Raw genomic sequence first — 13,813 nt, 5'->3', positions numbered from 1 at the left:
TCCACAAACTTCGTGATACTATTCCTTCTCTGAGACAAGCTTTGGAGGATAGGTATAATGATAGGATGGATTTACATGAGGATTCTCAGTGGTAAAATAAGAACATGCGAATCATGAAGAATTGAAATCGTTGGAGGTCAAAGCCATTGCAACTATGGCCTTACAAAGAAACTTTGAATGTGAGTTCTCCGCGTTAAAAATGTTTTCAAACACAGCAAACCAATACTTCCCACGTTGTGAGACTGTAACAAAACCGCATTATGGGTGGGATACTTTCGACTGATATTTAGGTGTTATGATAACCGCAACACTCCCGTTACTGCATCACCATTAGGTAGGTTACCACGATTGCGATCGTTACTGTATTATTACACTATGATCCAAATCGTCTCATTTAGAGGATAGACGACCACTTTGGGGCGATTCATCTCATTCATCCAGTTGGTGCTTTAAAAAGTAGGATCTCCCAGTCTTTGCTGGGTGAACCCAAATGGCTAGATCTAATATGGAGTGTTATTTTTCTTTCTATATCCTTGATAAAGGGGAGAACGTTGACATAGTTGTGGTTGCTCGATGGCGACACCTTGATCCGGTGGCAATGGGGTACACAGAGAAAACAAATCACAAGTTAGATGAAATCAAACGGATGATGTTGCACCATTTTCGAGCTCAAGGTGGGTTTCTTAGCGAAGTTCATCAGGATGGATGAATGGTGGATTATGAAACAAAATTCATTTTATTTGCATCTCCGTTGTCACATGTGGCTATGCAGGTTATGCTCTCCAATTTTAGTAAAGGCTTAGAACCTAAATTAAGTACTAAATTGAAATTGTAGGACCCTGATCACATAAAATGATCCTCCATATACACTTCTAGTAGTTCCCCGTGGAGAAAGGCATTTTTGACATCGAACGGCAATCTAAGTTTGTTGCTACTGAGAACAACACCCGAATTGTGACAAGCTTAGCTACTAGTGAGAAAGTTTTTGGGTATTCGACTCCATAAGTCTGAGTATACCTCTTTGCCACAAGTCGAGCCTTGTATCTTTCTATAGTGCCGCCTACCTTGTACTTGACTGTAAACACCCATCTACACCCAAGAAGCTTTTTTTTCTTGGTAAAATGCATTTTTCCCACAAGCCATTTTTTCAGAAGAGTACTGACTTCCTCCTCCATAGCATTTCGCCAGTGATCACTTTCTAGGGCTTCTTCAACAGTGTTTGGAACTTTAGTTGAGTACAATGTTGCATTGAATGCTAAGGCACTCTATGACATATTTCCTTCACCTGGTTGTTCAATTGGATACCTAGATCGCCTTGCTTCATAATCCGAATCGTATCTCTTAGGTGGGGTGCCTTGTGTGGTACGAGGTGGTACTCTCTTCTACAAATAACGTACTCTCCTTCTGTAGCATCGCCTACTTGTTCTGTTGGATCTAGGTCTGACATCCATGGACTAATTAACCATCTGAGATCGTCATCTTGCTTCTCCCCCTGACATCTAAGATTGTTGTAGTAGAACTCTGTTTCAAAACTTCACAATCCATAGTGGTGTACATTCCTTCGAGCTAGAGGGTCAAAGCACCTGTAACCTTTCTGATTTTTTCCGTACCCAACAAAAACACACTTAACTGCAGTTAGTTCACGTTTGTTGCGCATCCATTTAGGACAATGTAGAAAGACTGTACCTCCGAAGATTCTAGGAGGTAAGGAATATGAGGAAGGTATCAATTAACGGGTTTGGAGGGTCTCAAGAGGGGCTTTGTAGTTAAGGCTCTTTGTAAGGAGTCTATTGGTGAGGTAGTTAGCTGCAACAATGGTTTCAGGCCAAAGGCAAGTGGGAACATGTGATTCAAGCATGATAGCACGAGTTATTTCAAGCAAAGTTCTATTTTTGCGCTTAGCCACGCCTTTCTGTTGGGGTGTATCAACATAAGAAGTTTTGATGAATTCGGCCTTTATTGGTCAAGAATTAATTCATGTCTGAGTTGATGTATTCTCCACCATTATCAGTTCTCAAAATGCAGGATTGTCTTTGAAATTGGGTACAGATTATAGATTGTAATAATCAACAGAAACTTCAAACACCTCAGATTTATGTTTAAGAAAGTAAATCCAGCTCATCCGGGTACAGTCATCAATAAAACTAACATAATACGAAAAACCATGCATTCCTGTTTCAGGAGCAGGGCCCCAAACATCTGAATGAATAAGTATAAAAGGAAAATTGGCTCTATTCATACTGCTAGAATACGAATATTTATAACTCTTCGCAAGAACACACGTTTCACATTTAAAGTTTGATTTAAACCCAGCTAATGCAGGAAAAAGTTTCTCTAGATAACCTATAGAAGGATGTCCAAGACGTCGATGCCAAGTCCACAGTTGTTTTTCCTCTGACCCATGAACAAGTACTTTACCTTTTTGAACCGTCTCTTCCAAGTAGTACAATCCACCTCTCTCAATACCACGCCCAATAATTTGTCTTGTCTGAACATCCTGCACAATACGATAACCAAGTTTCATGAGCACTATACAATCAAGATCTCTTGTAAGTTGGCTTAATGACAAGAGTTTGTGGAAAAGGGCTGGTACAAACAAACAATTATTTAAGGTGAGTTTTTCAGACAAAGAAATAGTCTCGGCTCCTTCTACTCTAATCCCTTCCCCATTACAGTTTAAATGAGGTTTTTCTGGAGTTGAACATGTGTCCAAAAATCATTAAGGTCATAAGACATAGTAACTTTGGCCCCACAATCAAAAATCCACCCATTTTCACATACTGAAAAAAACAATTTAAAGGTGAGCCAATTTTTTTAGTTGGTGATTTCCTTATTTCCACGTGGCCCCTCCTTTCATTTAAAGGGTCACCAAGAACCCTTTATTTAAAGGGTCACAAGAATCATCTTCCCCATTTGTAAACCTTAGCTCTTCTTCTCCTTACTTGTGCCGCATGAGAGAGATTGGGTTTCTCTCTGTTATCTGAGGTACTGTTCATGGCCGCCCTTGGTTCCTCTTTTTGTTCACCGGTAAGATCATCCACACTTAGCCCAACCGCAGCACTGTCGGTTCTGTTTTGGTCGGCAGATCTAGCCATCACTTTGGTCCTCTCTTCTTTGCATCTGGCCACCATTCAGGGTAGCCCACCAACTTAAAGCACTCATTTTTGGTGTGTCTTGTACCACCAAAATGGGTACATCATAAGTGGCTTTTGTCATCATCATGCCGGTAAGTTTTTTTCGATCTTCCTTTAACAGCAAAGCCCCCCAATGCCCGATGATTCTAGATGTGATGAAGGCTCTTTTTTCTTGATTCCTCGCCTCATTATTTCTCACTGAATGCTTGCATAGGCCTCTTCCACCGTGGGTAGTGGATCTTGGATGAGTAAATCTCTTCTATCTTTGTCAAATGGGTCATCAATCCCCGCGAATAATTGATACAATGGTTTTGTTGTTTTAACATATTGTAGACGATAATATCATTCGGATCTTTCGTGGGATTAGGTTGTCTTCTGTCTATCTCTTTTAACAGTGTTATGAGTTTGCTGTAGTATTTTTCAATTGACTCTGCGCCTTGCTCGATTTTGTTGGTTTTGACTGTGAGATCGAAGTTTTGCTACCCATCACTACCACAGTTTTATAAAGTCTCTATTCCGTTCCATAAGGCCCTTGCTATTGGAAAATGAAGATATCGGTTTACCAAGTCAAGATCTATGTTTTCAATTATCCACGAAATGACAATCGAATCGTACGGTGCCCATTGACTGTACTTTGGATCGTTTTGTGGTGGTGGTTCGGCAATGATTGAGCCGACCACGACCACTAATGCCCAAGTGCATCAGCCTAGACCATTTGGTATAAGGTTTGTCAGTTTTTCGGATATTGAAAGGGAAGGGGTGTTGGCTATGATTTTAGCGGGTGGTTTGTTGGTGTTTAACTGTGAGAACAGTTGCAACTATCCCATTGTTATGGGCTGGTCTCGTGTAATGATATTTTTGGAATCATTCTCCCTTTTTTTTCAATCAAGTAAGTTTATCGGGGTAAATGATGAAGCCGCTTAAACGATTTCTCCTCATAAGCGTTTTGGCCTGATTCCATGATACAAAATAGGGAACAGTTTTATTATTTCTGTATGTTCAATCAATTAAAACACAAAAGCTATCTAGGTTACCTAAATTAAGAGGTTTACAAAATATTTAGTTTCCCCAATTACAATATCTTGTAAGTATATTAATACCTGACATTACTGTTTCCTTATGTTAACATAAAAAGGTTATGGAGTGGGTGAAAAATAGAGGAGAAACAACTGGCTCATTAGGGGCCTAAATTTCATACCTTACTAGGGCTGAACAGAGTTTGGTCTAAACCGTAAATCAAACCAGAACAAACCGTAATTTAAGTATTTGGTCTGATCTACGGTCTAAATGGTCTGGTCCGGTTTTTTTTTTTTAAAAAATGGTTTCCGGTCTAGTCTAGGTTTTAAAATTTTCAAACCAGACCGGACCGGAAAACCGTAATAAATTCCGGTCTGGTGAAAACCGTAAACCGTAGACCGGAACCCGCATTAATATATGAGAAGGCCCAAGTTTAATATTGTGTGATCGTGTCTGGCAGCCCAAGTTAAAATGTTAGGGCTTAAAAGTTAAAATAAAAGAACGCAGGCAGCAGGCAGCTCCTCTCTCCTTCCACACTCGACATTTCCAATTTTCGACCTTCTATGCTCCAAGCCTCCAAGCTCTAGCGACCAGCAGATTAGCAGCTCCAAGCTCCAGCGACCTTCACTCCTTCAGGTATCAATCTTCTCCATCTCAACTTGCTTCTTTCTTGCTTCTTTCATGCTTCTTTCTTGCTTTCTAATTTATAGTCTTCATTCTCCAATCTCAAGTTCTAACTTTCACCACGGAATCAAGTGTAGAATCTCGTAATGTAAGTATGCTGGTTGATTTTTTGATTTTTTAGGGTTTTTTTGTTTAGTTTTTATATAAATTCAAATATTTATAAATTGATGTTTTTGTATAAATTAAGGACATCAAATACACAATATGGTAGCAAATTGATCAATGCCTCTTGAACTTGAAAGTTCTAGTTAGTTTTGTTCACTCCTCATCTACCTAATTATAGCTTTATTCTAAGCTTGTAACCCTTATCAGTCTTAATTCACCCTAATAAACCTAACAATCTTAGCAATTCCTGAAAAATTGTCCTAAAAGGTGAGGATAGATGTCTTAAAAAGTGTCTTAAAGCTTGGGTCTTGAACATTATCTTTGGCCTATATTTACAATTGTTTGAAAGATTTATAGAAACGTTTGCCTAGACTCCAAAGGTTAGATATCTATTATTGGTTACTGTTTAACTCTAGCTTTGTGATTAAGTATAATAGGCGGGATCGTTGCATGTTAATGATTGTGTGAAGAGTTAGAAAATATAATAGAGTTAATGATTTGGTTGATACTTGATATTTATGTTGAATATATTTTTGGGTAGAAATAGTTTTTGAAATGCAAGAAAGTGCTCCTTTATTTATGTAGATTGTTGATATTGTTTGGTTGGTATTATGTAGACTAAATAGTTACCGACTTACTGGCTTCCTCTAAGTAATTAAGGTTTGGTTGATATGTTGTAGATATTGTTGATATTGGTTGATATTGTAGACTAAATAGATTGTTGATATTGATTGAAAACAGAATATTTGGAATATATGTGAAATAGTCTTTGAAATGACAAGTTGTAACTTCTAAGTATTGGTGGTTCAATTGTAGATGTCGATGGATGAACCTTTTATAATTTGTGATGAAAATGAAGTGGATGATCAGGATGGTAATGAAACCAAAAAGGAGGAAGCTATGAGCAAACAAAGGAGGAAGCTTGTGAAACCAAGATCCAACATATGGGATCACTTCACCAAATTTACAATCAAAAATATGGAAAACAAATATAAGTGCAACTACTGTGGTCGTGAATATAAGTGCAATCCTAGTGTAAATGGGACTAGTACTTATAGAGCACATTTAAGTACGTGTCCTAGATTTTCACTCAATAACAAATCAAATGCTACTCAAACACAATTGAGTTTTCAATCAAGTGTTAATGAATAAGGGGAACAAGAAGCTCACATAAAGAGTTGGATGTTTAACTATGAGGCTTGTAGGAAAGGCTTAGCGTTCATGATAATTGTTGATGAACTTCCCTTTAGATTTGTTGAAGCCCAGGGGTTTAGGTACTTTTGCTCACAGATTCAAATAAGTTTGTGGTTCCTTCTAGAATGACTGTTGCTAGAGACCATTACGAGATGTTTTTGAATGAAAGGTTGAAACTAAAATCTTTTTTAAAACCTAATTGTAGGAGAGTATGTCTTACTACTGACACATGGACATCAATCCAAAAAATTAATTATGTGTTTAACTGCTCATTTTATTGATAATGATTGGAAGTTAAATAAAAGAATCTTAAACTTTTGTTAAAAACAAGAGTCAAAACGTGAGGAACTAGTGTGTTGAATGGAGAATATTTGCATGTAAGATGTATTGCTCATATCATGAACTTAGTAGTTAATGATGGTCTTAAATTAGTTACTGATGTTGTTTGTCGAGTTCGAATATCTTCTCCATCTAGAATTGAAAAGTTTTATAAGTGTGTTTCGGATGAGAAGATTCCATCAAAAAACATGTTGACTCTTGATGTGGTCACGGTGGAACTCAACTTATTTGATGTTAAGCATTGCTTTGAAGTTTATATTGGCATTTGAGAGGTATGATAGGGAAGATTCAAATTTTCATGAGCATCTTCTAGATCCCCATGGTTATGGGAATGATTTAGGAAAGCCTACTACTGATGATTGGGACCAAGTGAAAAACTTAGTTCAATTATTAGAAGTGTTTTATAATTTAACTTTGCGTGTGTCTGGTTCACAATATGTTACTTGTAATGGTTGTTTTGATGATATAACTGATGTTGATTGTTAGCTAAAAGAATGGTGTGAAAGCCCTAATTATGAGTTTAAGGAAATGGCAAAGAGAATGAAAGAGAAGTGTGATAAGTATTGGGGGATCCTAAAAAACTAAATGTTATGCTATATGTTGCTAATGTACTTGATCCTAGATATAAATGGAAAACTGTGGAATTTGGGATAAGACAAATGTACACAAAAGATAAGGATGCTTCTGTTGTTTGTATGCGGGTAAAGAATGCCCTTTATGATTTATATGATGAATACAAAGGCTTTCCTTCCACACCCGCAACAACAAACCAAAGTGATGGTGCTTCAAGTTCTAGCAAAAATTGGAGAACCTGGTCTTCCTAAAAAAGGACTAATGAGATTTAAGTTCAAAAAACTCAAAGAGTCTCGTGAGGATGGGGAATTGACTAAAACAGAGGTGGACAAGTAGTTAGATGAGGTTACAGAGGATGGGGAAACAATAGGTCAAGGTTTCCCATTCTTTATCTTGTAACTCGTGATGTACTAGCCAATCCTGTATCCATAGTTGCATCGAAAAGTGCATTTAGCACTGGAGGTCGAGTACTAGATTCATTTCGAAGTTCATTAAGTCCAAAGATGGCGGAAGCTCTTATTTCTTGTCAAGATTGGCTTCATGCTTCTTCTCCAAAAGTTGAGGAGTGCTTGGAGGATATAGCACAACTAGAGAACAGTATGTGATCTTTCATATCATGATTAGTATTATGTTTATTTTATAAAATCATATTTTTTGATGTTTGTTTTCATTGTATAGAGTTATCTAAAATCAATTTGGCTCCTTCAGTTATCGACGTTCCTTAATGCATGATGCTTATTCATGGATGAAGTCGCTATTGCTGAGTGCTGACTAGTGACTACTATGAATTTACTTTATATTGTATATTATAAAATTGGTGATGTACTTAATTATTGAAAATTTGTAATGTTTCGGATTTGGTGATGTATTTTGTTTATAGATTATCATTTATCTTAGATTCTCATAAAAAAATTTATAAAAAGAAAAAAATCGTGGACCAGACCAGACCAGACAACGGTCCGGTCTAGTGTCTTGACTGATCTGGTCTGGTTTGAAAAGTTTTCAGACCGGAATTTCTGGTCTGGTCTGATTTTTCTGTCAAACCAAACCAAACCGACCGTGTGCAACCCTATACCTCACAAAAAAACCAAATTCTTCTTCCTAGGTCAAACCTTACCCCTTCAACCAAAGCACAAAATCCTTTCAAACAATAACAGATACTTACTCCGTCCTAACTGTAACCCTTCTTATTCTAAAACCAACAAGATAATGTGAGAAGACTAAGCGATAAGGAATTTCAGGAGAAACATAGCAAAGATCTCAATTTTCGTTGTGATGAGAAATGTAACTTTGGCCATAAATATTCGATAAGAAAGTTTAGTGTGATGTTGTCTAACGAGGAAAAGGATGAGGTATGGTCGCTTTCTAAGGAGGCCCAAGATTGTCTCTTAAATTTTATAGGGATGTCTCTCCAAAATTCATGGGATTTTTTACAAAAATCCAGGAGATCTTCTTTGGTTTGAAGTTATAGACATCCTCAAAGGGAAAGGTTTTCCTTTTCCATTAATTAGCCAATCTCATCAGCATAGAGTCATAAACAATCTGGATATGTAGACGGGTGACAGCAAGCAAAGTCCTTTCTTGAACATTTTAGCTAGCTTCATCATCCAATATTCCCTTTTTGGGGTTAAAATGAGTAAAGAGAAGTAAATTTAGTCAAGCTCCATTGATATATGCTTGAGGGAAATGAACCATACAAACAAGTTCGGATACACTACCCTACCCCCTTAAAATAACAGTAAAATCTAAACTTGACAATATTATCGAAGATTAAATAATTTGGCACAAAACCCGATATTTCGACCGGTATCTTGCAAATAACATTCACCGCATCATTATCGATAACCAAATTTGTGAACCCATCCATACACCCAATTTCATGCCATAAAAGACATCTATAGCCTCCAGCTGACAAATTGGCACTAAGCTCGTTTGTACAGAAACTCGCCAACGTAGTTCCTGTGTACCTATCCATACACCCAATTTCATGCCATAAAAGGCATTCATAGCCTCCAAATAACAGATAGGCTCCAACCTCGTTCGTACAAAAATTTGACAACAAAGTTCCTGTATACAACACTGACATAACACGACGCCATCAACAAACAGGTGGAAATTCAAATTCATTATCATCAAATCACTTAAGGGTATCGTCTAGTACACACGAGAGTACCAGACAACAGTCTAGCGCAGCAGATTGGAGGAACAACCATTACAACCCCAGTATTGGTCCTGGACCAACTTGACAAATCCAACACTTACTGCATTGGGAAATCCATCATAAAAATATCAATGTTCCAACATCACGTTGCCCGGAAGATAGTAGCAAAGGTACATAGTTCCAAGTCAAACTTCACAACCAGCCATATCAAATCCCACGAAAGTTGGGACCTAAGGGCTCAACAATTATTAAACTAAATTGACAATATTGGACAAGCAAAAGAGTAGTCAAACAAAGCATGAACTATACTTTCACAATGATGATGACACACTTGCAAGTGCTATTACTTGCGTGATGCTATTGCTGACAAACCCTCCACATGAAGTGACTAAGATTAGAAGGTCCTTTAATGCCCGAAACCAATTTCCACAAAGCATTTTTAAGCCCAAAGTAAGAAGCCCCAATTCATAAGAGCCCTAACCTGGCCAACACATAAGCAAACTATACATTATGTCTGAGCACAAACACCATTATCGTGCATCTATAAGACAGTCACGAAATCAAGGAGTGTCCTATCACAAGTTGTTTCTCATCATACACAAGCCCCCATCTTCAAATTCATCAAATTCTAAAATGCACCTTACAACAAAATAGAAATATCTGTAACCGGCTTTTGAGAGGATACCTTATCCTCTTTGATTGTAAAATTCGTTCACAAAGCGTTTTTTTCCTCATATCGAATCTTTTCATTAGGGGTGTTCAAAAATATCTGTATCCGAAAACCCGATCCGAAAACCCGCTTTCCGATTTTTAAAAGCGGATAAATTACCCGGTTTCCAAAATTCGGATAAACCGGGTCGGGTACCCGGTTTTAAAACCGGGTATTCGGGTCGGATACGGATCGCGAATTTTGGAAAACCGGGTACCCAGTATCCGGTTTTTTTTTTTTTAATATAAATTTTAATAGTTTATGGAATTATGAATTTGAGGAATTGTGGTTGTATTTTAATTAACTAATGCTTGTATTTTAATAGTTTATGACTAAGTTAGTTAAGTATTTTAATATTATTTGAATTATATGTTTAAAAAATTGTTAAAAGAATTAAGAAAAAAAAAATAAATAAATAAACAAAACCGGGTACCCGGTTTTCGACCCGATTTAAATCGGGTCGGATCCGGAATACAATTTTAGCTATCCGGAAAACCGGGTACCCGGTTTTTCGGAACCGGGTCGACCCAGTATCCGGTTTTGAACACCCCTACTTTTCATTGTGCACAAAAGTGACTTGCTATAGTATTCAGGGCTTGTCAATGTGTTTAAGGAAAATTTTCCAGTTAATGTTCTGATTTATCAAAGTTAATAATATTCTCCTACCCTTTACTCCCTTAATGTACATAACATTTTCTCCCAAAAACTTTTATAGGAAGACCTGATCGTCTCTTGGCTTTCCTTGTAATCTATTAATCAAAATAAGAAACCTTAAGGGAGCCCCTAATTGCCAAAATTTGCCATAACAAGATGATCATCTCAAGATTTTAGTTTAATTGCATATGATCCATCTTAAGTCAATTTCCTTGGTTCTATTCTTGCTTGATGATGTACAATGCTTTTTCGGTTTCAAAAACAATTATTAAACCAATATAAAGCTACTCCCATCGTCCCATTAGATTTGCACCTCTTTAAAAGAGGTGTAAATATTAATTTGTAGTGGGTATATCAAGTGGAGTCAAGAAATCAGTGGATGAGATTAAAAGAGATAATAAATTTGTGGGTGAGATAAAAGAGAATGGGGAGGACCATTATCAAAAGAGAAAAGGGTGCAATGTAAGTGGGACAACCCAAAATAGAAATTAGGTAAATTAAATGGGATAGAGGGAGTATAAATTAAGACTTTAAATGGTCAATAATAACCAAAGACTATTCCTTCTAGCATTTTATTTCTCATCATAGGTCAATTTATCGAGTATATCCAAAATAATAATTTTCCTAAGCAGGTTCAATCTAAAACCCAATGTGAACTTTTTAAGCATTATCTAGGCCTCAAACAGATTTATGACCTCTAATATAGCTTTCACGTTGTTATGTACGTCTTAATCCCATTGACACCAATAACTATCTAACAATTATGTCTACATAGATCACTTGCTCCAAGAATGAGCCCCAAATCAAAACCTCAAATTAATTCTAAATTTACCAACCAAAAACTAAACAAATGCAAAGGCTAATGTACTTTACGTGAGACAAATAACAAAAAACAGTCTCCAAACACTGGCTTTTATATTTTTATCATCATATAGGCACACTAGGAAGCTAAGTTGGATCTAAGTTCCCAACTTCTAGTAATCAACCTTTCTTGATTCTTGATGACATAAAAAACCATGATGCCAAAAAATTGTTATATAATAAAATCATTAGAAGAGCTTGTAAGAACAAGTTATTCTTTTCACGGAATGTAAAAGAAACACTGAAATTCCAACGGTGTCGGCAGAGGAATATGACTCGTCTACATCTTTGGACCTCTTATGAAAAGTTAGCTTTAGTTCTGGATGATGATTAGACAACAAAATCAAAGGCCTAAAATGAACCATATGGAAGCTTCTTAACATAGATCTTTAATTCCTTTTCTCCAATCCAAGAATACATATAACTGAGGTTACCTACTCCCCAGCCCCTTTGAGTTTCCCCTTTTCTTTTGAAGGTTGACACATTGGGGAAATGTTGGAGGATGTACAGAGTTATTTTTAATTGCAAAAGGACATGGCGAAGTTTGCTGGGTGGATTGTTAATAAGCTTGTTTTGAACAGATCAACTAGTATGTACTGATGAAAATCCCATGCTTACATAACCTTCATGGATTAATACACTTATTACTATAATAGTGGCCGCATTTTAACCATGCATATGCGTTCCCACTCAGACGAGCTAACCAAGCTGTAAGCATAGCCCATGATATAACACTCATAGTGCAACAAGTAGCACTAATTATTAAACAAAACATTTTCTAGCAGGACTAAGCCTATAAACCCCAGAATGTGGTAAAACCACACTATTATAATATGTGGCTGCCTCCTGCCAGCTAAGAAAGACAAATTTAACATTTCAGATTCATAAAATCGGTCACACAACATAAACCATGCTCAGAACTCAAAAGGTAATATTTATCAGCTTATTTTTAATTGTATGGAAATTTTTAAAGACCTCACCGATTTGATAACCTGCTGAATTCCACCAGCACCAAAGGAATGTCCACAAGGTAATATCATTGCATCATCCATTAGAGCTCCTCTGTATGACCAAAATTTGCGACATAAATACTCAAATAAACAGCTGCGTAAATATGATTTGTAAAGTAAAATCTCTATAGCAATCAACTAATAGGAAAGTAAATCCCTGCCTTAATCGAATTACCAAAAACTGTCACGGAAGCAGCAAATAAATTTCAGAACAGCGAGAAAATTACATTTACTTTCAACGCAAACTCACGTTATTGGATCCGAGAAAATTGCCCTTAGTGACTCTCCTGGATCACTGGAAGCAGTGTTGTCCTTTCGTCCATTGAATCCAAAACCATTATCCCCAGCTACATCCTTTTGACCTTGACTGGATCCTTCTGTTTCCTGCAATAACTGCAAATAGAACATATCACTATCATGTTCTGCAACTGTAACCATCTTTTGCATGTGCCCTACTCGTTCTTGCTGGTCATTCTCACTTGTACCGACACTATTCGTATCAACTCCTGTTTGGAAAATAGCCCCATCCTTCATCATCATTTGCCTACTTGATAAACCTAACATCGCAAATTAACATATTACCAATAGGTTTCTGTAATGCGTGAGATTATATATTAAACTGTAGAGCAGTTTCACATGATACGGTGGTTTTACCCACAAATCACAATTGGGTTCGCTCGGCCTAAATCGGAGTTCGTTCGCCGGTAGAATCGCCGATAGGAGGGAATTGGTTTCTGGCTACCTTAAATGAGAAAAGAAGGCATCATGAAGAAGAAATCGTTGCAAAATTGAAGAAATCGAACCATTAAAGCCCTTTTTTAAGTTTCATCAGTCCGAATTGGACCCTAGTCCGACTCGATTCAAGAAAAATAATCTGATTTAAGTCCAAGGAAAAAGTTATTCGACTTCAATTCCAACTTTATGATTCGAGTCCGAGTTAGAGACGGACCGGAGTTGGACCTTATTAAGAATCCGACACCCCGACCCTGAGAAATTCTACTTTGAATTTGACTTTTACACCAATATTTTGTTTCATTTAAAAACTCTAGACGTGACTAATTCAAGATCTTTCTCGTACTAATTGTAATTTTCGATTTTGAAAAACTACTTGGTATTTTTATTTAGATTAATCAATTAGAATACGACAAATCAGAGCTAGAGAAATAAAATACGCCAAATCAAAATGCGAGAAAATTTTGTTAAATTGTAATAGTAGGACTATTTCTTTTGTTAAACTTGAATTTAAAGTACATAATTTTTTGTTAAATTGTATTTGTAAATATATTTTGTTAATTTTGTATACTTTAAAATCATTAGTACAATATCACAATGATACTATTTGATAATAATCCGACTTCGCATCCAACTCCGA

At 36.6% G+C, this 13,813-nt stretch overlaps 1 protein-coding gene across 4 annotated transcripts in view; it reads right to left on the bottom strand.

The window, feature by feature from the left end:
* Positions 1 to 13,285, bottom strand: part of LOC130800703 (U-box domain-containing protein 62) — a 16,404-nt gene extending 3,119 nt beyond the window's left edge. The window contains exons 1-4 of one of the 4 annotated variants that reach the window (XM_057664301.1): positions 13,096 to 13,216; positions 12,898 to 12,998; positions 12,692 to 12,834; positions 12,412 to 12,493 (exon numbers count right to left, since the gene is read on the bottom strand). In XM_057664301.1, the coding sequence (XP_057520284.1) occupies positions 12,412 to 12,493; positions 12,692 to 12,834; positions 12,898 to 12,981 (309 nt within the window). In that variant the 5' untranslated portion in view covers positions 12,982 to 12,998; positions 13,096 to 13,216. Of the gene's footprint in view, positions 1 to 12,411; positions 12,494 to 12,691 lie in introns of all 4 variants that reach the window. The other 3 variants (XM_057664299.1, XM_057664300.1, XM_057664298.1) reach the window with 3 other exon arrangements.
* Positions 13,286 to 13,813: the final 528 nt, after the last annotated feature.

The sequence above is a fragment of the Amaranthus tricolor genome, chromosome 15 (genome assembly GCF_026212465.1).
Source record: "Amaranthus tricolor cultivar Red isolate AtriRed21 chromosome 15, ASM2621246v1, whole genome shotgun sequence".
Taxonomy (NCBI): Eukaryota; Viridiplantae; Streptophyta; class Magnoliopsida; order Caryophyllales; family Amaranthaceae; genus Amaranthus; species Amaranthus tricolor.
Note: the sequence above shows the minus strand (reverse complement) of the source record. Positions and strands in the feature narration are given on the sequence as shown.